We start from the raw sequence: 24,870 nt of genomic DNA on the forward strand, positions 1-24,870 counted from the left end.
GATGGGCAAGGGCCAATGGAAGAAGTCCCTTGGAGTAGACTATTAAGAGATTCCGGAACAATTTTTTGGCTTAGTCTTCCTCCTTATTATACTTCAGAAATCTATGATGCTGTCCTTTAGCTGTAACTTACAATTCACCATGACAGATTGATCTCGGAGTCCACCAAAGACCTTGTGGACAGGCAACCTTTCCAGGAAGGACCCTCACCGGGAGAGGCACAACCACGCTTAACACATCTGTGATTAGAGATGGGCTCTGCCATCTTTGTTCAGCTGACGAAATTTTCAACCAGCTTAGGAGCTAAACAAATTCTAAGAGTAAATTGTTCTGAAGATAAAGATGCTAGATGAAGGAATATTTGAAATTTTAACTGTCATTGCTCCACTTTTCAAGTTCATTTAAATTGCAATGTAAACATGCATTGATTAACGAGATGCAAAGTAAAATCCGACTCTGCATTGGTAGGTCCCAATAAGACCTATACAGATGGGCACACCCATTAGGAGGGTGGAGCTATGTTTCCAACACATATGCACAGGAGTTTTAGTTTGGGTTTAGAGATTTAAGAATAAGAATGGGGACAATAGAAAAACCAGAAACCTTAAACGTAAAAATGATTTAATAGTTCAAAAAACTTTGAAAATCACCATCCTAACCCCTACCAAAAAAAATCTCCAAATTGGGTGACTCTCTCAATAAAAAATTCAATATTGAAATACCTTTCACTGAAGGAGTCTCACATTTGATTAAATATCCTAGAAGCTAATTTATTCATCTATTTTGCCAAATGTAGTTTACTATCAAATGTCTATAAAACTGTAGTAAATCTTATCTGTGCTAACACATAAAATTGCTCATTAGAGAGCCAAGTTAAATGAATACATCTCAATTTTTAAGTGCTTGTTAGAAATCATTTTACATTGTTTTACTTCCTAATTTAAATTTACTGGTGGCTGTAGATAGTGACGCTCACTACACACACATCACTTCTACAATACACTTAGTCTTACCACCGCTACCTATTAGAAACACTTTCTAAAAACTCTTCCCAAAAGTAATTAACAAATAATTTTCATTGAATTGAAAAGATAATTTTATAACAGGAAAATTTTCTATTCCCACTAATCATGAAATTCTTTAAAAAAATTTTAAAAAGGTATATCCGTTGGTTTTCCTTTGGGTGTATTTCAGTAGGAGTAATCCTGAAGAGTTAATTCGAACAACTCAGGTAATTTAAATGGAAGGCTCTGTCTCTTTAAAATATATCCCAAATCCATCCACTGCTTCCCATCTCTATTACGACCCACTACCTTGATCCAAGGTTGCTACAGCAGTCCCCCAACTAGAATTTCAGACTTCTCTTTACCAAGCATCTTGCACATTGCAGCCACAATGCTTCTTGATTTAAAAACACGAATATGATCAGATAACCTTCCTGCATAAAATCTTCCAAAGGCTTTCTACCACACTTAAAAGGAAATCCAAGCCCCTCGCCAGGCCCTCCTGGCCCCTGGCCCCCAGTTCTTCCAGGCAGACAGGCTTCCCTGTGCTCCCTTCTTCCAAGCTCACTCTCAATTCTTGATTTTTGCATTGGCTGTTCCCCTTGCCTAGAACATTCTCCGACCAGCTCCTGTCTGGCTCCTGCTTCTCATCACTCAGGTGTACGCAAAGCTGTCCCTTCCACAGAGTGCTCCTCCCTGACCACATTATCACCTTAATTATTTCCCCGAATCTACAAAAATTTTATTTGTAATCACTAAATCATCTGTTTCTTTCTACTAGAATGTTCCACGACAGCAAGGGACTAGCCTGTGTTTTTGTTTTCGTTGCTGTATTCTTGTGACTAAATCAGCACCGAGCACATAGGACCCGATAAACGTGCTGGTGAATGTCAGTTACACTCGCAGTGGTCCTAGGCCTGGGCTTCGGTGTTCGCTCCATCTGTGGTCAGCCACCAGGTTTGCCATTGACTAGCCCTGAGGCTCGAGTAAGTTTATCTTTTTAAAAACTTGCCTTCTTTATAAAAAATAGAAGTACTCACGGAGCAAAATAAATCCAAATTTAAATGCGTTAACTGAACTCGCTTCCTGAGTCAAAGCTCACGCCATTCCCGGCTCTACTTCACCCAGGCGCTCCCGCAATTCCCAACCTCCAACTTAAGATTCCTTATGGAGGCATCTGGGGGAAAAAGGTAAAAACAAAGATGCCCAAACACTTTAGCTCATTATTATATAACGATTTTCTTTCAGAGACCTGAGTACAGTAACTCAGGACAGCGTAAGCAGGCTCTGAAGTCAGACTGCCTGGGTTTAAATGCGGCTCCTATAATTACTGTTGGCCAGTTACTTAAACCCTCCAAGTCTCAGTTTCCTCATGGAAAAACAGCATTTCTCTCACAGAGAAGTGACGATTAAGCAGTAAAGCCATGGGAAGCACTTCGTACCTCAGCGCTCAAGTTATACTGAGCATACGACAAATGTTATAGTTAGCATTAAGTACCAGATTGCGTTTAAAATATTTCTTACTTAGTCAGTTCAAGATCTCTTATCAAGAATTAATTCCATTAAAGAGAAAAAAAGCATTTGCCAACGTGGAAATTTGAATGACTTTAAAGCCTGGCGAAGACGAACCCCAGAGGACGTGCAGAGCCTGCGGCTGACCGTCTGTCCGCTCAGGGTTCCCTCCGGCCACAAGCAATGATGCCTTTGCTCTGACGACCATCACTGGTCTTAGCATCTTCTACCAGCGACAGTCACGCCATATGCTCTATTTACAGAGGTCGTAGGAAAACTTTCAATATAAGAATTTTTTTAAAGGCTCTTTTATAACTCATTTTATTAAACACAGTCTCCCTGCCTAAAGTCTTATTTTAAGGCTTAAAACAAATTCCTTTCAGCTATTTAAATATTTAAATTTCCTGTACTTTGTGCAGATCTAGTTTTATTTTCCACGTTCAAAGAATTCCATTTCAGAGGATATTCTCTTAAAGGCACTTTCCTCCAGTGCACACTGTCCACTTGGTAACTTTCAAGGGATGATGATGACAATGACGATGGTTAAAAGTGACCCCAGGATCTCTAAGGTGGGAGTTTCAAGCCGTTCCTTCTCCGGAATCATACCGGGTAAAACTTCATCTTGGGCTATAAATTAAGCGAACCCCACTGTCAAAAAGGGATGTGGAGTCCGTCTTGTGACACGTCAGGTGGGGGTGGGCTCTGGTGGACCCGGGGGGAGGCCGTGTGGGGAGGCGACAGGCACAGAACTGCGGGCGGCATCTCTTCCTCTCCCGCACTGCATGGAAACACGGCTTTGTGTTTGGTCAGGTGACACGAAAAGGTGAAAACAGTAGCTCTCAAATTATATTTTACCTCGAATATCAAAGGTCATAAGGGCGCACGAGCTGAGCCGGCAGCACTCGGGCCTGTGGGTGCTGGCGGAAGCGGGGCCCTCTCCTCCCGTACAAGTCCTCCAGGGTCTGGCATCAGGCACGGGTCTGCGGGACACCAGAGCGCCTTTGTGTCCCTTGCTGACACTCCGGCATTGTGTTATTTCTACCCATTAACCAAGGATAAATGACCTAGATATTGCGCCTAATAAAGCCTCGTTTTTCTTTTGCCCTTTGTTCTTTGGTGTACCACGTTATCAGACGCTGCTCACATTTTTAAGTCTTCTCAGTAAAAGGAGGTTTTTGTGTGTGGTTCTGTTGAGATATCCGGAGTGGAATTACGTGAAGGTAATTTCAGGTTTTTCCTCCTGCCTAGTCCGAAGACAATCAGTTTAGCCTATTACCAACAGCTAATCTAGCAGAAGAGGACATGTCGAGGAACTGCACAAAGGCCAGAACGCTGCGTCTGCATCCACCGCGAACACAGAAGCACAGCGTGAGCACGGCGCCCCTCACACTGCACTCTGCAACTACGTTTCTGCGTATCGTGGGTCACTTTTATTAAAAGCGTCATTACTACAGTTGGCAGCAATTTACACTTTATCTTACATGATAGCAGTTTTCAGAAAAAAAATAAAAGGACATCACGACAAAGAAAAACAATACATTTACAAAGTCATGTCTGTAAACTTCAAGGCTAGTTTAGAGCTGAGGTAATGCTGTTTTAGCTTTGTGGCTAAAGTAACAAAGTCCTTTAATTTAAAAAAGGTACCTGATTCTCTATTCTCTCACTCTTTATTTATTCATCTATTTATTTTGTTTATACCAGTGCATTACGAGACCACGCGACAATGGAACTGTAGTTCGGTCTGGCGAGAACCCTCCCAGCAGGTTAGTTTACAAAGGGACCCTTCACATTCAACAGCTGCCTTATTATTGCTGCGCCTCGGGACAGAGACGTTCACACTAACGTGGAGATTGTCAGAGTGTGTGGGTGTGTGTGGATACGCACGCGTGGGAGCCCCATACAGTCAAGAAGGGAAACGAGGGAGCGAGTATGATATGTATGGTAAATTTCATCTTGACCTTCACAGCAAAAAAAAAAAAAAAAAAAATTAGTTAAAAAATTAAGAGAGCACCTCATTTTTGAGTAGCACTTCCTTCCATTATTACCTAGTTACAATTGTTTTATTATAATACCACGAACCTAAAAGTTATAAAGGAAAAAAAAAAAAAAAAAGCAGAGCATTATGTAAGTTTCCTTAAAAAGACATGATCACCTCTCAAATTTCATCTCTCCTAGGGATAATAAATAATGCACTGCACAATACTTAATGACCGAGATACCTTTTGACACCTGTATAACATGACTTGGACTTTTTTCTCTTTGTTTGCTACACTATGTTACAGAACAGCTTATAAAACTAGGTATGAACATTAACTGTGAGTGTAAACAGTAGGACTACCACTTGTCAAAAGTTTTAAACACTTTAACTGGAACTGGTACTGGTTATTCATCATTTTCATTGTTTTCTATTTCGTCCCCCCCTTCAAGTGAGTCTAGCTCTTCACCCTGTGCTATTTCGTCTTCTAAGATGGAGGACTCCGCAGTCTTATCCAGGGTCTCCTCGGCATCGCTGCCTTCTAAGTTCTCTTCTTCCTGAAAGGTGCCCCCCTCGGCCTTGTCGGGGGCCTTTTCTTCGCTGGAGCCCACGGCATTCTGAAGCCCTGCTAACGTGGGGAACCCAGGCAGTGTCAATCCTCCCAGTCCTGGAGGCAGAAACATGGATGGGTAGAAGAGGCCCGGGGCCATGGTGGACAGGAGGAAAGGGTTGAAGGTGAGCGGGCTGGAGGGCAGCCCGGCCGGGGCAGTAGCAGCACCAACAGATCCATTCGCAGAGTCAGTAGCCGAAACAGCGTCTGTGCTTTTCTCAGAGTCTTTGTTCTCTTCTTCGTTCTCATTTCCTTTCTCGTCTCCTTTTGAGGTGCCGTCTTCCGGTTCTCCTTGACTCGAAGCAGCAGTGGTGTTTCCAGCAGCAGCGGAGAGAGGGCTGTTGAGCAACCCGCCCAGCCCGAACATGCTGGGCAGGCCCGCCATGCCCGGCAGCATCAGGGGCAGCACGGCGGCAGGATTCTTAGCGTCGCCTCCGGCCGTGGCAGCTGTTGCCAGTCCCGGAGGGAAGCCCATGAGACCTGCCAGCTGGAGCGACTGGAGATTCTGGAGACTCTGGAGGCTCGTCAGGTCCATTCCGGCGAACAGGCTGTTCACCAGCAGGGGGTTGATTCCTGACGTGGAGGCCACCGCGGCGGCGGCTGCAGCGGCTCTGGCGATTTCGCTCTTGGGCCTCCTCCCTCTTCTGCTCGCTCCTTCCCCCCTCACCACGGGTCCAGTGAGAAGACGGTCAAACATCGACTCGGGAACAAAACCCTGAAGGAAACGGAGAGGCAAACAGTGGCTGTCAATCTGCTAAAGAAAACTTAACTTCGATGCGGGCCTTTGTGACGATCTGAAAATGAACATTTCGAATGGAAATACATAAGCAATTGTTTCTACTCTAAAAGTGCAATGCTAAAACTTACGAAAGCAAAAAGTCTATATTTTAGCGTTACGTTAGATCACTGAATTATGCTGAGTTGCAGAAAAACTGTTAAAGGCTACTCCATCAGTGAGGTGAATGTCGTTATCTGCATCATAACTAACTCGAGAAGGGAGCTGCAACAGAAAACTTAATTAAAATTACATTTTGGTACCTACCCTAGAAAAACAAAAACTTAGGTTTACACCAAAACCCGGACATGAATATTTATGGCAGTTGTACGCATAACTGCCCAGACCTACACGTGGCCCAGAGAGATCTCCGTGGCTGACGACCACACGCCGGGAGGGGCTCAGCCACGCGATGGAGGATGCTCAACAATGAAAAGGGACAAACTTCTGGCACGTGCGACCACGTGGATGAATCTCAGTGTGGTAAGTGAAACTAACGGTTACATACGTTTTGCCTCTGTTTAGACGGCAGCCTCAAGAAGCCCGAACTCTAGAGATGCAGAACAGATCTGCAGTTGTCAGGGGCCAGGGATGGTGGTGGAGAGAACAACACAAAGAAATCTTTTTGGGGGGCGGGGTACAGAGCTGTCCATAGTCTGATTATGGTGGCAGCTCACAAAACCATACGTGTGTTAAGACCGATAGAACTGTACGTCAAGAGAAAAATAAGCAGTTTTACTGTATACTTCAAACAAACAAGAATCAAGACATCATTAACAAATTAATTTTAAAAGGAAATAGTGAGAAACATTTTGGCGGAACTACTGTATTTTTTGTTTATTTTAATATCAGAAGTCACAGCTAACGTTAATGATCTCAACCACCATACATCATGCCCCACGGCAGACTGCTAACTAGGTCCACCTCGGGCATCGCCCTGTGCTGAGTCCGCCTCTAACCCTGCGAATCTGTATTTCTATCCAGTCGTTTTAAATCGGAGCTGTCTGATTAACCCACAATGGATTAATGATGTATTTACACAAGACACGATGATGTATTCATGATGTATTATGCCAATTCTTTTAAGGTAAGAGTAAGTTGTAAGTGAATAATTAATGGCCAACAGAAAATAAAAAAAACTTCAGGAACGCAGCTGCGTTGAGATACCTCTCTCGACAGACACGCGGAGTTCGTACTTACAGACTGCTTGACTATATCGGTCCAGTCCGGAGCAACTGCAAACTCGGGGTTCTCCTCCAGCCACCTGGGCAGGTCCTTCATGGGAGGCGCCATGGCCCCGCCCATCTGGGGAGAGGCACCGGAACACACTTTAAACACGTCAGTTCTACCCCGCCCCTCCTCCGCCTACACACGCACAGATACGTACACATGTCATATGCGTGTATTCTGGAAGAAATGCGATTTTGTAAAAAAATAAAAGATGTTGGGATAATATACTTTTTTGGGGACGAGAAATCGCTGCGCTCACGGCCCCTCCCGCGTTTACCTTCTTCCCGTTTCGTTTATTGACAACAGGAACCCTTTCTTCTCCTGTCAAAGTGTTTATATCCAATTTATTAGGGTTTCGACATCTATGTCGTTTTTGTTTCGGTTTCTGAAACGAGGAAAACAGCACATCTGCATTCTTCTGCAAAAAAATAAAAAATACGTATTTAGTAAAATTACACTTAATACCTACTCTTTCCTGTATAAATGACAGTCATATCATTTCCAATTACTATGGAAGTTTCAAGAACTGTTCTAACTACTAGAAACCACACTTTTCTTTGAAAGGGAAAAGTCCTATGTTTTCCCCTGTACACTAAGGAATGAAACAAACATGTAAGCTCAGAATCTGCTTTCACTTTTGTCTGTCCATAACCCTGCTCACAGTCTTCACTTCAAATGTTCAACTAAGTCGTGGTAATTTCAAAGGAAACGTTCTCTAGCACCCTTGCTAATTTGTACTCAGTGACTTGAATAAACACAGAGATGGTATCACAACCACGACACAAGACTGCGCGTGAGGAGAACCAACCGAGGCCGAAAAGGACCTTTGCCGGAGGGGCATCCTGAGTGGCAGGAACTCAACTCAGGCTGAACCCAATAACACGACACGTAAAACCCTACATTTAAGTTTAAAAAAATGAAATCGCATAAGTATGGCATAAATAAAAGATTTGCCTTGCTAGCTAGCAAACAGTTTATGGACGAATCATCCGGAGATAATGTCTAATATGTTTAATCTAAGGCATAAGTGTTACGTGCTTAAAAAAAGAAGCTAATAAAGTCTTGGGCTGCCTGAGCTGTTCAAATCTCTGCAGGTAACAGCTTCACAGTATTCTGTGCTGGTCGGACCTGGGCTGGAGACCAATTAAAGTGCATTCATGAGTGTTAGCTCAGTAATGATACCACCTCAAAACCACGCCAGGCAAAGAATAACTGAAGAGATCATGTCTGTTTGGGGAGAGATGGAAAAAATAAGGAAATGCATAATAGGTATCTTCGAATAACTACAAGGCTGCCCTTCACACAGGACAGGCCTGAAGCTGGTTTCTCTAATGCAGAACATACAATGACAAAAACCGGGAAACTTTCGAGAGGGGAGACATGCAAGCAAGGCCGGGGGACCCGAGATTTCTATGTTGTATGGGAGAATGAAAAGGACTGTCCTAGCTAGACTCCCCGCCGCTGTGAGCTCCGTAACACTTACTGGTACATAACTTGGCATATCAACAGTGTAAGCAGGATGCAGCTTCAGCCATTCGACTAAGTCCTTATTTTTAGGAGCCTCGTCCCCCACCAGCCTTGTCCCATCTTCGAGGTTTATAACAGGGATCCGTGTGTCGGGGTCCAATTGCCCAGGAGAAGGAATGTTTCTTGTCGGTGGGGTCTCTATATCTTCTTCAAAAGCTTTGGTCACCTCAGCATCCTCCTGCAGGAAGTTGAAAACAGTCTGAATTCTCACATGGAGAGAAAGATTCTGACAACGTTCTATCCCAACAAAATGCTATCTAAGCATAACGGATCTTTGATCAAAAAAGAGAAAAAAGTTACTTGAAACAATGTCAGTTTTGGAACAACTTTGAAATTAGAAGATGGAACTTTAAATATCATTCTTCACACTGTAGAATTAGTAATTAGGCAGAAAATTCACAGTTCATCAGCGCTCCGTGTTTGAGATCTTAAGCAAGCCACCAGGAATATACGACACGGGCAGCTCGGTCAGAGCTTGATGTGCACGAAAGGCAGCCTCGCAATCTCTCTTGGGGATCCACAGATAAACGTCATTAAAAATTTTTTAATTAAAGAACTGTTCCAAAAGCCAGCTTCACTCGGAGCTCTCTGGCACCCTGTGAACAGAACGATTTTGTGGGTGGTCCAGCATTCTGTGTTAGGTTTGTGTGGCGGCACCGAGAGGATCAACTCTAACTGAAGTCCAGACTCCACCACCGCCCAGCGACTGGTCCTCAAACTCTGTTCTTTTAACCTCCAGACATCTTTTAGGTCAGCCCATTTCTCCATTCCGACTGCTCCAGTGTTGGCTCAGGCTGTCCTCGCTTCCCATCCACATTACTGCAATATTCCCAGATGGTCTCCCTGATCTAGTCCACCTCCTTCAGTCCGACCTTTACATTGCTATATCGGAGTCGTTTTTCTAGAACGTACACCTCCTAGTTCCAAACGCTATGTCACAGCTCTCTCCGATGTAGCCGCTTTCAATAACTGAATCCCCATCACCTTCACTACAAAATCCAGGTTCTTCAGCATGGCGATTAAGAATCCTCCATGACTTGCATCCCACTTTGTCTCCAAGCTCATCTCCATTGAACCTCGCTCTCCTACTCACGAATCCCCCAGCCACTAACTCTGTTTACCAAGCACAACAGGCTCCCTCTAGCCTCAGGCCCTTTGCACTCCCTCCCTGCCCTCTCTTCTCAAATGACCGACTCTTACACAATCTTTAAAAGTTAACTGAAACATGACCATCTCTAGGGAAACTTCCTCATCTGTTTCTCCCCATGTCCACTGTTTGCCATTCCCACCATGAGACATTCTTTATCTGGAACACCGAGTTCTCTAGTGCAAACGCCTGTCAGGCCTTTATTCTTCTCATCCCAGGGCCTGGCACAGGGGCAGGGCCAGCTCCCGATGTTGCTCAACGCATGGCGGCTGCACCCTTATTTTTCATGGCAGCACAAAATGATCTCCAGCTTGAGTGCTGACACCAGACAAGATCTTAACATTTGTATTGTTCCACATAAGTACCACTGTAGTCCTTTACACCCCTTTGCCACTCAATTTATTTATAGATCAGTCAGCATTTCCCTTCTACTTCACGCATATGCACATAACCCTCTACAATACCAAATGAGGAATCCCCAAATTCCAACATCTGATGGTTAAAAAAAATTTTTTTAAATATATTCTCTATCTGGAGTTTTGAGCTGAGTTGCTAAATGTGACCTCAGAAACAGGAAAATATCGATAAATTCTTAGGGATGGCTTAAAATATGTAAAATGAATAAAGTCAGCCTTCGGTTTAATATAGTTGTATTTATAACTACAATAGGAAAATAGCAATGGCAATGACTAGTAATTCCTGACGCTTGGTCCCCAAACAAGCATGTGCCGAGATTCAAATATTAAACACAACAGTAAATGAAGAGAGATGTGAACTGCAGAAATCTCCCAATTTGCTGATGTTTACAAAGGAAGAATTTTCGGTGAACAAAATCCATCGAAGTGTTAACATAGTGGTTTCAAGCAGGAAGGCTAATCGCTAGAGATGCAACTTTGGGGAGCACACGCCTAGAAATGGTATTTTAACTTAGAGAACGACCAGCCACAGCTGATCCATGACCAGGTATATTTTCACAAGATTCTAAAAGTCATCATATGCTCAACAAAAATGACCGTTGCTACAACTGGTGCATTGGTGATGAATTTTGAAAATTAACTGTAACCGTCTGGATGCGTCTGTTTTAATCAGATCCCACCGGGGACGAATGCCAGCAAATGCTATTTTATCATTCCTAGCCTTTAACTCAACCACGTCTTTTCCTACTCTTTTACTAAGCTTTCTCTAAGTTCAAGAAATAGAAAATGGGCAAATAAGAACAGGGATGGAATGAGAAAAAACACATCAAAACAAACAACTGTCTTCCCTCAGTTTCAAACTTCAGCATTTCTTGAACTATGTCCCGCCAGCGGAGGAGCTCGTCCTTGTCCCTAGACCCTCAGGCACAGGCAGAAGCCCCAGCGCCTCCACCCTGATCTGGGTTCACCCCGACCCACGCGCGCTGTCCAGCACGAATTAGCCCTTTAAAGGGGCTGCGCGCAGTTGAGTTCTTAGGGGCAAAATCTCCATCAGTAGTTACAGGGCACGTTTTTAGGTGCCATGGTTGACATAGTTTAGGGAAGAGAATTTTGATTACACTGTACTTATTTCTTTTAAATTGGCCAAAAAAAAAAAAAAAAAAAAAAAAGGCTAAAATCTATTGGCACGTACATTTCATTCAAACCTAAACTGGTACGGATCTTTATTCAGATGAGATTTTTAAAATATCTAGTTATAGAGATAGGAGAATTTGCCATCACTAACTTTATATATGAGTATAAATCTTAAAATCTAAAACTAAACCTTTATATTAATCTCATAAATGCCAGGCTCAAAAAAATCAGTATTTTTAACAACAGAAGCTTTTTCCACCTCAAGAGTTCAGAAGTAACAATTAAAGGCTCAGGAGGACGTGTTTCTGTTCAGGGCTAGTCTTCCGAGAGTAATCAATATATCAGGATCTTGGGAAGAATAAATCCTCCGGCTACATTTGGTTCAGGCCGAGTGATCTGTATCAATGCTCAACACAATTTTCCAGCTCAGAATCATGACTCTCCTCATTGTAATTCTATTTCTTTAGTGGAAGAAGCCAGCTTTAAGGCCATGTCACTGAAAGGAACATAGACCAGTGTCATCAACAGTACAGGGACCCTGGCCATCAACATGGGCCATCAAACGGAAGTGAGCTCCGGAACTTACTGCACTCAATGACGTCCGTTTGTGGCTCATGAAAAGCAGATCAAGGCCCTCCACGTTTTTCCTCCGTCCCCGCCTCCTCTTCATGGGAGGCTCTCCATCCACTAGGGAGCCATTAAGCAGATGTCTCGTGGGTGTGCGTGACAGACCTGCCTGGAGCAGTTCCATTTGAGTCTTAAAGGCATCAGACACTGGTGTCGAGACACTAGGCAAGATAAACTTTGAAGTAAGAGATGAAAAATTTGAGGTAGAGCTTGTCGCCTCTCTCGAGGCCTTTGATAAATCTACGACTTTTTCTTGTCCGTTTTCTGAGACCACCTGGGACTCCCGGAGCTGGGCGACCATCTCCATGAGGTTCCTCCGCTTAGCAGCTCTTTCGGCCTCGATTTCAATTTTTCTCCTCCTCCTTCTCCGCTGGCGAGGGACGGAGAGGTTAAGGGCATCTTCCTATTGAAAAATCCCAACAAAACAATGAGCCTGAATGCATCGGCCACGTGGGTTGGCTTTCAGATGCAAAGACAAGAAGCTTAGGGCACTGAACATTCATGACATTGAAAAGGGCTGAGGACACAGCAGCCGTATTTCTCAGCAAGACCAGGGAAACACGAAATCTGGAGAACTTTAAACTGCGCAAACAAAGCGCTCGTGCCTACCTTCGACAACTGAGGGGAGCTGGTGAGGTCCTCGCTCGCACTGATGCCCGCTTGACCGACCATGGACAGCTCAGCGAAGCTCCTCTTCTGCAGGGGACTGTCCGCAGCCGGCGGCGTGTACCCAGGGATGAGGCCCTGGAAATCAAACATCTGGCGCCTGTTTACTGGCCATTTGCCTTTCAACACTGCTTCACAGATGTTGTCTAATCGGTTTATCATTACTCGATCCTAGAGGGAGAAGAAAAGTCACATGAAACTGTAACAAAGACCGGGTGAAAATGACTAGATAAATATTTCCACTGAGATACTAAAGAGCACAAAAGGTTTAAAAGTCATTGGTGGGCAAAAAGTAAAGGAAACAAGCATCCGCCCAAAGTGCTTTGTCATGGTGGAGGGTCCTAAGGTAACCCCAATACAGAAAACCTAATGTTCTTCAATTATGAACACTGAACCACACAAATCAGGAAACATTACGCTACCGGCACCTCTAAAATGTCCCCATGTTTTAAAAGTAGCTTTTAGTCAAGCTGAAGAATTGTCGGTGAATGTCGGCAGATAACAAGATAACAATGGAACCCTGCATTAGCTTCTCGACGCTCCGGTGCTTCAGATCCACCGGCGGGACCCCAGTCTGTCCCAGGAAGTGGGACATCATTAGCGTCACTATTAATAAAGTTCAGCATTATGAAATGGGCACCAACCTAGGAACACCTAATGAATGTCAATTTGCATCCCCCACCTATTATCACTTCAAATTTCACTGAAGCGTGTACATTAAAAATTTCTAATTACAGCTCTTAGACCCAGTTCCCATAGATTAAAAGTGCCTGCTACTACAGACCTGACCGATCTGGGGAACTCTTTTCTACGCCCGATGAGGGAGGGTAGCACAACGGGGAAAGTCAGAGGGTACGCAGAGGGAAAGACATCTTCGCTACTGCACTCTTCGGTTAAAAATTTCATATTGTTTCTTAAGCAGCTCACACTATGGAAGGCCAGACTGGGGATGAGTCAATTGAAGTAGTTTTTATGTTGCTTATTTTAAACCAGATAGCCCTGCTATGGTGATTAGGATGATTATTTCCTTGCCCTGAAACAGACCCAAATTACACAGGGATATAATTATAAAATTATGCTAGTTAGCCGAAAAAGTAATTTCCAGTTTGCTTTTGGTTAAAGAGAACTACATTTGGAATTACCGCATTGTACTGGACCAAATGGATCAACAGCCCGCCCTCTCCCAAGCAAAGACGACTAGGCTTCCCAATACAGAAGTTGCCTTGAATCCGAAAGTTCTACTTGAGATTAAGAAAAATTAAAACATACAGTTTTATAGGTTCACACATTTCTCCTTGTGCATCGTTAGCAGGATTGTAGATGGTGCGATGAAGGTGCCTCAGAAAACCTAAGAACTACCGCGTGACCCGGCAATGCCATTTCTGATTGTATGTCCAAAAGAACCGAAGCACGATCGCGGAGAGATGTCAGTGCACTCAGGCTCACAGTGGCACAATAGTAAGCCAGGAGGTGCAAGGAACACAAAAGTCCCAACGATGGATGAATGGATAAAGAAAATGTGGTCTATACACACAATGGAATATTATTTGGCCCAAAAAAGGAAAGAAGTTCTGTCACATGCTATGACCTGGATAAACCTTGAGAACATTACGGTAAGCGAAATAAGCCAGTCAGAAAAGGACAACTATTGTATGATTCCACTTACGGTAGTCAAATTTGCAGGACAAAAAGTAGAACAGGGGTTGCCAGGAATGTGTGCTTTGGGGGAAGGGGAGGCGCGTCAAAAAGAGGTTGTTTAATGGGTGGAAAGTTTCAGTTGTGCAAGATACAAAGGTCTGGACATCTGTTTCACAACGAAATGAACATACGGAAGACGACTAATCTATACCCTTGAAATTGGTTAAGATCATAAAGTTCATGATATGTGTTTTTTACCACGATAAAATAATTTTTTTTAAAGTCCACACATTTTATTTTGTCAAAGGGTATGTCTGTTGAAACAATAATTCATAGACCATAGTGGACAACATGATCATTAACCTAAAAATCCTCCTCAAGGAGCCAAAGATCCATATAAACAGTTCTATTTCTTATTATTTTTCCTTCATGTCACGTTTCCTATCCTATTACAAAAGTGCTCTACAGACTTTTTTCTTTGGGATTTTCCAGATCACTCTTTGAAACATGAGAAAAATCTACCGTCTTCATACACTGCGTCCAAGTTTACCCTCCACCCCCACTCTTTTTTGGTCAACAAAACAACATAAAATCCACGGACCTTGGGCCAAAATGAGAAGGCAAATGTTCTCTCGTGAAGAAGCTGAGCTACCGATGGGTCTCCATCCTCCATGTAGAATCCATCTCGGGTTTCGTCCCTCGCAGTGCTCATGGAAGCATTGCTTTCTTCATCAAAATTCTTCCCTCTAGAGACAGCTCCTGCTGAGAAATGAGTTAATGTGCATTAGTCACAACCAGAACATCACTGAAAAAGAAGTTTAGAAAGGGCATGATGAAAAATGTGAATACCAATGCTCCATTCTACTGAGTACCCACGATATAGCTACAATGGTCTTAGGCACTTTGTAAACCTTGTCGTTTAAAGCTTGTGACGGCCCTTTCATGGAGATGGTTATTCCCATTTTATAGATGAAGGAGCAGAGGCTTAGGAAGGTTATGTCACTGGACATCTGACACTGTGCAGGGAAATCTCGGAGGAGGCTGAATGACAACCAAGTCTCTGACTCAAGAGCCCAAGTCCCTCCACGTAGGAAAAACGGCTGGCTAAGCTCAAAGTTCCAGCTCCAGCAGAAGAGGACGATACGCCTTATTTTTACTTGTGTCTGGTACAGCACAAGTGACTTTCCCTGTGACTTAGGGAAACACTGGTTATTTTTAATGTCCTACCCTTCACTTTTTTATTAAAACGAAATAAATTAAGCAACTGCTTAAAATAATTACCAGTAAATACTCAGTAGATGACACTTCTCCCCCACATTTAATTGTCCAAATAAAAACCGCCTGTCATTTTTAAGACACTGCAACTATAAAGTTAACCTGTATCCTTAACCCAGAAACTGCTGTGTCCGTAAAACTCTTCTGAGAGTTTAACTTGTTGGAAATATGTTTCCATGCCACATCAGAGCAGAACAAACGTCTAAGCACGACCTGACAGCATCCCTTCACGGAAGAAAATGTACACTAATTACCCCCGAAAAACACAGACAGAGCCCTTGTCACGTGACATGCTGCAACTGCAGAGTGGCAGGAGAGGGGCCCGCGTGGCCAGGCAGTACCTTCGGGCTGGGAAGATTCTTCGGACTTATCGTCGTCCTCCAGCTTCTCCTCCTCGTCCTCTTCAGAACCTTTTTCTGACACAGACTTGGGCCCCGTGTCCGCACTGACCTCCGCGGCTTTCAGTTCGTTCTTCACGGCGCCGGCCTCAGCCTCGCGGTCCTGCTTCCTGTCCTTTTCCCCGCCGGCGGTTTCTTCTTCCTCCTCTTTCCCCTCAGGTCTGTCGTGGGCAGCTGCGTTTTCAGACTCCTCCACTTTGCCTTCCGTTTGTCCCGTCCCCTTCTCATCCTGAACGTGAGCGGATGAGATGACGGCAGGAACCTGGCCAAATCCGACCGCCAGTGGGTTCAGGGACGATATAGCGCCTGCCCCTCTGTTCTGCGCAAAGTTTTTGTGCGCGTCCAGGAAGGACAGCTCGGGGTCGTTGAGGATGTGATAGTCCGTCCGGCTGACCCCGTGTTTCGCGGCGCCCACCAGCAGGTCGCGGTCGTGCCTTCCGCATGCCCACCACTCCGGCAGGTCCAGGCTCGGCTGGCAGAGCTTCAGCCTGTCCGCCAGCTGTGGGTGGTGAAGAACCTGCTCTCGTATTCTCCGGAGCAGCTCGATGCGGTACAGGGTTCTCGAGGCTCGCTCTTCCGTAATCGGCTCGATCATGGAGAGGTCGGGCGGTTCTGAAAACATGAGAACAATCGTATTTGCTTGGGAAAAACCAAAGGAGGCTTTCAAATGATTCACTTTCTTAGTTTTCACTTGACTGGCCTTTCGGTATAGAACTTTTGTGACCGGCTGGACCTACCATCATCTGGCTTGGCGGGCATTCGACACACGCGCCTACACATGGCCACAAAACAACTGAAGTATTTCTCCAAACTCTCATCGGACTTTTTGTCCAGTCTGGCAAAGGCTCGAAACTGGTTCCAATCAAACTGCTGTTTCATAGGGTCGAAAATAACCCCGAACGTGGATACCACACGGTAAAAATCAGCCTCTTCTCTTCTTGTCCACCTATTAGAAAGAAGACATTGACTTGAACCGTACTTGAGTAAAGAGGCTTAAAGTCTATTTGTCCTAAACTTAATACACGGTACTTATTTTGGGGGTGGAGAGACAGGCTGTTTGGACGGTCCTTATCTTGAGTGTGACCCCTGCCTCCTGCAGGCCTAAAAGAGCAGAGAGGAGAGGATCGTACCAGGGGTTGAGTAAAACCCTGAAAAAACTCACTTTTGCCGTTTCTCGGATATTATAGCTTCCCTTTCCGCCTCTAGCGCTCTCACTTCCTCCCGAGGCCGCCGCCTCCGCCGGTCAGTCTTCATCAGAGCCTCCTGCCTCATTTGTTGCCTTTTGTAGCTGCGCTGATAGGCAGTAATGAGCCGGCGCAGACGAGTGGTCAGGGTTGAGGTGTTAGGCCAGTAAAGTTGGCCTAACTCAGCATTACTCTCACTGTGCTTGCCTGGGGAAGTGGAAAAATATTTTTGAAATGTGTAGCTGTAATCTTGCAATACACAGGATTTTCCATCAAAACAAGATGACTCATTAACATTCAAATGACAGTGTGAGAAAGGGCATCACGGTGCCCTCATTTTTAAAATATAAATAAGGAATAATAGTATGCAATTTATAAACTACGTCTTTCTTAACTCCTTAAGGGAAAAAACAAGTCGACATCAATCTTACATAAAGAAACATACTTTACACCATAAACTACATTGTAAGCTTCCTCTCTTGTAATATAATAATCTTGCATAAAAAAAAAAAAGATCACATAATTGTTAGCTAACGGTTTTACATTAGGCAAAAGGTCAGTATTTTTTATAGAATTGGCAATCATTCAGATATTTGCCAAATGCCCAATCCCTAAGAGATATATTTCTAAAGATGCTTAAGTTTTCACTAACTGGTATAAACCAAATGCATAAATTATTTTAATCCAAAAAATCATAAAAAACCAATAATAAAGAAGAATTAAAATTATTCACAGAAGAGTTGAGTCACTGTAGATGAAAACACACTGAGAGGCACTGTCACAGAGCAGCTGAGGTCCCTGACACGTGACGCCTGCACAGCGCGTCTGCTCTGCTCTGCGAGCTTTTACGGAGCCATACCTGTGGCGCGCATGTCCATGGATTCGTCCTTATCTTCTGGAGGAGAATTTGCAAATTCCTTGAAAACAAAGCAAGAAACAGTACTATATTAATTTAGGGCTTCATGTTGCTCTGTCTTTTAAAGACTAGGCCATTATTTATAAAGTTTAACAAGTCTTATATGGGTATATAACATTTTACTGGTGCTCTAAAAGTCAATATATTCAAGTTCTTACATCTATTTCATCCTTGAATGGTGTTCTGGTTGGTTTATATTCTGGGTCTTCATCTTCTCTATCAAATTCTCCCCTATAGAAAATATTTAAAATGTTTAAATCACACTGATAAGCAAGCGAGTAAAGGGGTCTTGGGGAAGAGTAACAATCTGCCTAATGCAACTTTTAATTCTGGGTTCGACGTCAAAAGCCTCTCTCTCTCTCTGTGTGTGTTTAAAAGCGCAGCAGCAGCGGGAGGGGAGCTGTGGGAGGAAGGGGGCTGTCGTCGTTTGGAAAAGACAGATGAGTTTCAGATCATCCAGATAAGACACCACGTTTAAATCATCGTTACGATATACCAACGGACTGCACGGGAAAACGTCGCGAAGTTCAAATCAGGCGCAACACAGAGCGCAGCGCAGTGTAAGAGCTGGACGCCGCCGATCGATGTGACGCTGACATGAAGTTTATTAAAATTTTAGAATGTCCTTCTTACCCATCACCGCCATCTGCTAGCATGTCTGTTCCTCTTTGCTCGGCAGCTATGGCCTTGGCATCGGGCATACCGACTCGTTCCAGGAAGCACAGTGCGGGGTCAGCTCGCATGGAATTGTACTTCTCGTAGCCTGTGCCAGCCCCAGCAGCCCACAGAAGACACACACAGAAACAGAGAGAGGCCCGTCACTGACACACTCACATGCTACCACGACACAAGAACTCTATTTATTTCTCAATCGAGATTACCATTTATGTTGTATTTAAAAGAACCTGATTTTAGTAGAGCATTCTACGGAGCCCTCAATTCCAGGGCAGATTTTGGGGGCCAATTTACATTTCAGGGATGTTATCAGAATGATCACAACTCCTAACACAGCTTCTGAATAACTGCAAGATGACAAGGAAGATTTTTGACCTTATTTTCCCCAAGATCTAATTTTGCTTGACATTTAAAAGGCTTTGTAATGTCCTTGCCTGACCCCTGCAGTGGCTCTCCGAGTCCACCCCATTCTCCTGGTGCACAGCTCCAGTCCTGCAGGAACTTGCACCACCGGCTGAAAAACCCCTGTCTTCGTAAGGCCAGCGAACCTGTCTTATTAGGTTTAGGATGATGCATGTCAGTAAGATGACACCGTTCCCTCTATGGTTTTCAAACTGCAATTTGCTTTTTGACTGCCCGAGCTGACTAGATGGGAAATGGCAGATCCCAACAGTGCACTGCGGGAAAATGATTTTTAGGCCGAGCTCACAAAACGCGGCTGCAGTACATAGGCAGAACAGCACAATTCAATTAGGATGTGTACTACAACACACCGCTCCTAACTGCTGTAGAGCCGCAAGCCAAACTGTAATCATGAAAGGTTTTATAAGCCATCATTCTCCCCTTTAGTCAGGCTGGGCTGCTGAGAATACCTCTGCGACCCCCAGAGAATTGGGATTATAATCAGGAATCGCTCACTGTATATATCATGCCAGTTCTGCATCCCCAGCCTTTCAAAGTTAACAAGGCTGCATCCCACTCAGGGGAGCCGAGAGTTCTCAGCACTGACATTTGTGAAATATTGCTTGGAACAAAGCCCAGGAGGCACTTGTACAGATTAATAGCAGAGGTTAAGCCCACCGTCCACTTTGACACGGGTTGGCAGAGCCGGCAAGGGGAGCCGTGCTGGAGGCAAAGTTTAGGGAGAGCTATAGGACAATTTGGCTATTATTAAAACAAATATGGTTTTGGTTTTATTTACAGCCAAGAAAGAAATGTTTTCTTCTCAAATACTCAACAAACATTCAAAAACAGCATCTGATATTTACAGTTCATATTAGATTTTTAGTGCAGGAAAATGGTAAACGCCAAGAGTCCTTTGGAACTATCCTCATTAATATTATGACTTTGGAAAAGAGTATGCAAAGAGCTCTAAATAAAGACAAAGCCACATGGTCAAGATGTGGTCCAACAGAAACGTCACTCACCGTGTTTGAACACTCCAATCAGGAGAGACTTATCTGCTTCCTTATCCCACCAATCTGTAGGGACCTCAGCATGGAGAGGTTCAGGTATCCACACGTCAGCCTCACTATAAAGACAACCGTTTGCGTAATACTTAAAACAAATACCAGTATTAAAAAGAATTCCACATAATGAAGATAATACATACACTCCCATGCCCTCTTCCCACAATAAGCACCTGAGCATCGTGGAGCAGAATGAGCAAAGGTTAAAAGAAAGGGCAGAAGTCAGTCACTTTCCACCATGACCAGAAATGAACTTTATCACCCAGTGTCCCATTTTAAAGGTCATCTCAAAACACTAGTGATTTAGTTCACACCTCTTTGTATGTACACTCATACATACAAACAAGTTTTTCCCGATTCGCATCACATCCCTAAGCTCACAGGACAAGCACTGCATTCAAGATGCAAAAAAAAAAAAAAAAGAGAGATGTGCTACTAATAGTTTATGAAGGTTTTGAAACATAATCCACGATGTGCTCTGACCACCCGGGTTATCACAGGGAGGTAGAGAATCAACGTGCGCTTGCACTAACCTTGAGTCGGCACCCTCTAAGATCTTATCAGCCTGGTCTCCTATAACTTCTTGTCTTAGGTAGTACAGCATGCGGACACGCAGCAGGACCCTGGAGAGGAAGACGGAGGGGGGAAAAGTTCTTAACTTCAGGACTGTTTGCCAACAGTGGCTTTTGGCAGCTGCTGCTGTTCATCCATCATCCTGCCAAGGCTGATTAGCCATGCTGTATGGTAGGCTTGAAGCGTGACAGATGGTGGCACATAATCACCTCTGTGTGGTGCTTTCTGCTGGCTTCCAACAGGCCTGCCTGGCAACCGCTCACACTGCACAGAGAGGGACCGAGCTCAGCCCAGCCCAGGCGCACTTCATTTAGTTCTACCTAGTGCAGCTTGTGAAGTTTAGACACGTACCCTACCATTGCCTCTGAAGTATTGAAGCAAGTTTGTAAACAACTGAGCAGATGGCTTTCAGTAACTGTTCTGCTTCATTATCTCATAAAATTTCCTCAGCTGCTGCCTTAATACCATTTTTGGAAGCACATCAGAAGTTGTAGGAATAAACGCGATATAAAATCTGGTTTTACTACCTTACAATAAACCCTCAATATGGAATGTCAGGTTTTTCAGATTATACAACTTTGCTTCCGAGAAAGGAAGATGGCGATGGGGGTGGGCGGGGGTGGGCCGGGGTGGGCCCTCGCTCTTCTCCCTTAAGGAATATTAATTAAACATTTTTTATTCCTTGTAGTTTACATTACCCGGAAGCCTAAGTTGTAGCTTAAAAAATAATAATAAAACATTACAAAGGAGATTAAAATATGTCAAATTCATTGAAGTTCTTAGTCATTTTCAAGGAATCGGTGTTTAAAAACCCTTGGAATTCTAGGAACCAGATTTTTAATCTCACTTGGACTTCCTCGATGGCCTCAAACATAACTCTTTCAATAAAGCCCACCAGGTAAATCCCAAAGGCCTATTTGTACTCAAGTCTCCTGCCGGACAGCCCTGGGTGCTGCCTCCTCGGCCGTGAGTAAATGATGATACCAAGTACTGCTTCCCCAGCTGAGCGATCTGGTACACACTTCTCAACCAACATGTCACAGTTACTACACCAGCTCACTTCCGCTTCACAATGACCCTATGATGAAGTGGGGGAAAAGTTACCGTTCCCATTTTACAAAAGCGAAAATCAAAGCTAACAGAAACAAGTGGCATAGCCAAGGTCACAGTCACCTTGAGCGTGGACCACTCAGAATTAGGCCTCTGACTTCATTCACCACTTCACACTGCCTCTCAGGATGTGGTAACTGGCCTTGAAAATATCAAGTGACAAGTAGGGACAGCTTCACCAAAACAGACTGCTCCTGATCACGCATGAGTAGCTACCCCACGACACTCCTCCCTCTCCACCAGGATCTTCTCCTGGCCAGTGTTGGCTCTAGAAAGGCAAAGTGCGAGGCTGCAAACATCTGAATACATTCCAAGCTAAGCACTCATTCTGGATAACTCATTTTTTTTTTTAAGATTTCTTTCTCTTGATAAGATGAAAAATTGACTGGGCCACCGAACCGGCAAAAGGAAAAGTGACAACATGGGTCTCTGTGGCTGGCACATTTTGTCTTCTCTGGTTGGAGAAAAGCTTTCAGGCCCATTCTGAGAACTTGCAGAGGAAACACCCTCCCAGCCCGGGCTGGATTCTCTTATTCACCACAACTCAGTGCAGTGGCAGGGATCCTAATGGTTTCTCTTTCATTCGGTGGGAGGTAAAGTTTATTAGTGTAGGAGGAATTTTAGTCACATGGAGACGTTTATGAACTAACTGTTAATGTCATCTTTTTTCTAGAGGAAAAAGTTCAAACCAACACGACTGGCAAGCTCAGTGCCCCTATGGGAAGACACGGTAGGTACCGGCAGGGTAACAAGGTGGACGGGAGGTGGGCTGTGACCCGAAGGAATCTGCACCTGTGAAGTCAGACGGGACAGGATGGGTCCCCAGACCTCGTTCACCTCTCATTGGCTATCCCACTAGTGACCGTTTACTGGTCCGGCACCCAGTCTAGGACGCACATGGCACTACACTGTCCTGTCCGCTTCGCCTCCTTTACAGTTCCACCGTCTTTGCCTTTGTCTCTTGAAACTTCTGAAGAGCACTAACTGGCCAGCTGTTTTCTAGGAAGTCCTCAATTTGGGTCTTATTTTCTCTCTTACCACTTAGCACACCTCCTCACTTCCGATCCTGAGGAATCTCAGGAAGTGAGACACTAGGAAGAACTGGACCGCTTGCCTGTCCCAGACCGGAGATGGAGAGCACCGCCAGTTCTTCTGAGACCAAGGAGGCAGGTGAGAAGAAGGCCAGTTACATCTCGCACACCAAGTATGGAGGGTGCTCTACGAAAGTCTGTCACTGACGTTACAAAAGAAAATTAAAAACCACCACCACCACACTGGGATCCGGGAACCAGAGCCACTGCTCCCACACTCAACCACTTCACTTAGGGTTTGCTCGGAATCCAGAACTCAGAAGGCTACTGACCCCAAGTTCACACAGACCACAAGGAAACAGAAGTCTTCTAACAGCTGTAAGTGGGGCAGGATTTCAGGGAGAACTATTCTGCTTCAGCAGTAACGACGAAACAGTTTCTGAGGCACCAACATAGTCTGAGGTAATCGTTTTGAAGACTCAAGAAGGAAAATACTTGTTTGTCAAAATCTAAAGAGAGCAGTCAAAGGTAGGCCCTGAAAGTGCCTTTGTATTTAAAAGGAATGAGAATCATCAGTCAGCAGGGCCAGGGGCAGCAGGTGTTCTCCAGGAGTTATCTTCCAGGAGGAGAGACAGCCCGGAGGAGGAGGCAGGTTTCTGAGGTGGATGGGGAAGAGCGAAGGCACCCCCCTGGTCTGGTTGGGGTCCCCAGCCTGGCCCTGTCCCTTAACTAGCTGAGGGACCTTAAGCACCGAGTCTCAGTTTCCTTGTCAGGTATATGGGGATGGAACAGTGCTATCCATGTGAGACAGCTCAGATGTAACCCACAGGAAGCTCTCGGCATGGTGCAGTGTTATATGCTCAGACGCTGGTTGCTACTTTTAAAAAGCGAGATACACATATATTTATTTATATCCTGCCTCATCCAAGTGAAATCTTGTTGCTGAGCTCTACTTGACTGCCATGGAAAGCGAGTCTTGAAGGGGTTAGGAAACTTGCCCACGGCCGCACAGAGCCCGGAAGCGGGAGCGTGGCTCAGCGGCGGAGCGAGCTACTGGTGCTGAATAACGCACGCTCAGAGCAGGAGAGGAGTCAACACGTGCGCGTGTTCGTTTAAGATGGAGACAGTGAACACAGCTCTAAGCGATGAAAGAAACTTAGATTCAATATTCTTCAATTATATATAATCCAGTTCTGGAAATAAAGGTAAGGAATATGATTCTAAGCTCATAGGTAAGAGAAAAAGGACCCGGCAACTGAGGTATTATTGAGCTAACAATAACATGTAAATTTCCCAGTCCCTCCGCTGAAAACAGTCAGTTGAAAGTAGGATCATATAAAGCGAACCACGATTCCCTGACACGTACCAGTTAGAACTTAGTTACCCACAATATCATAGCAGCAGTATCCACAATAGTCAAAAGGTGTCCATCAACCCAAAGGCCTCTTGACAGATGAACGGACAAACCAAATGGGGTCTGTCCACATAATGGAATGTTACTAAGTCATAAAAAGAAATGAAATTCTGGTACAAGCTACAGCATGGCTCAACCTGAAATAAGGCAGACACAGAAAAACGAATGCTGTGCGATTCCACTTACGAGGCACCTACACCAGGCCCATTTATGAGACAGAATGTAGAACGGTAGTTGCCAGGGGCCTGGGGATGAGGCACAGGGTTGGGGGGAAGCATGTTACTGTTTAATGATACAGAGTTTATATTTGGGTCAATGAAAAGGTTTTAGGCATAGATAGTAGTGATGGGTACATAGCATTTTGAATGTAATTAATGTCAATGAATTGTACACTTACCAGTGGTTAAAATAGTAAAATTAAAAAACTGTGTTATATATCTTTATCACAATTGTAAAAATCAGTCATCTGAAGGAATGCTGTCATGTGACTCGGTATGATTCAAGAAAAACAGTAAGGCTGTGCAAAGATAGCAACCTCAGCTTAACGGTCTTAATTTTGTGTGTGT

General features: G+C 44.3%; 1 protein-coding gene across 5 annotated transcripts in view; it reads right to left on the reverse strand.

The window, feature by feature from the left end:
- Positions 1 to 3,917: 3,917 nt before the first annotated feature.
- CHD7 (chromodomain helicase DNA binding protein 7) overlaps positions 3,918 to 24,870 on the reverse strand; it is a 173,469-nt gene continuing 152,516 nt past the window's right edge. For 4 of the 5 annotated variants that reach the window (XM_039868864.1, XM_039868865.1, XM_039868866.1 and 1 more), the window contains exons 24-38: positions 20,710 to 20,799; positions 20,135 to 20,238; positions 18,666 to 18,795; positions 18,191 to 18,263; positions 17,976 to 18,033; positions 17,095 to 17,323; positions 16,670 to 16,878; positions 15,876 to 16,544; positions 14,861 to 15,021; positions 12,565 to 12,792; positions 11,915 to 12,358; positions 8,588 to 8,809; positions 7,382 to 7,522; positions 7,075 to 7,179; positions 3,918 to 5,814 (exon numbers count right to left, since the gene is read on the reverse strand). In XM_039868864.1, the coding sequence (XP_039724798.1) occupies positions 4,897 to 5,814; positions 7,075 to 7,179; positions 7,382 to 7,522; positions 8,588 to 8,809; positions 11,915 to 12,358; positions 12,565 to 12,792; positions 14,861 to 15,021; positions 15,876 to 16,544; positions 16,670 to 16,878; positions 17,095 to 17,323; positions 17,976 to 18,033; positions 18,191 to 18,263; positions 18,666 to 18,795; positions 20,135 to 20,238; positions 20,710 to 20,799 (3,781 nt within the window). In that variant the 3' untranslated portion in view covers positions 3,918 to 4,896. The remainder of the gene's footprint in view (positions 5,815 to 7,074; positions 7,180 to 7,381; positions 7,523 to 8,587; positions 8,810 to 11,914; positions 12,359 to 12,564; positions 12,793 to 14,860; positions 15,022 to 15,875; positions 16,545 to 16,669; positions 16,879 to 17,094; positions 17,324 to 17,975; positions 18,034 to 18,190; positions 18,264 to 18,665; positions 18,796 to 20,134; positions 20,239 to 20,709; positions 20,800 to 24,870) is intronic. The other variant, XM_039868868.1, reaches the window with a different exon arrangement.

Source organism: Pteropus medius, unplaced genomic scaffold (assembly GCF_902729225.1).
Source record: "Pteropus medius unplaced genomic scaffold, Ma_sr-lr_union100, whole genome shotgun sequence".
In the NCBI taxonomy this organism is placed as follows: Eukaryota; Metazoa; Chordata; class Mammalia; order Chiroptera; family Pteropodidae; genus Pteropus; species Pteropus medius.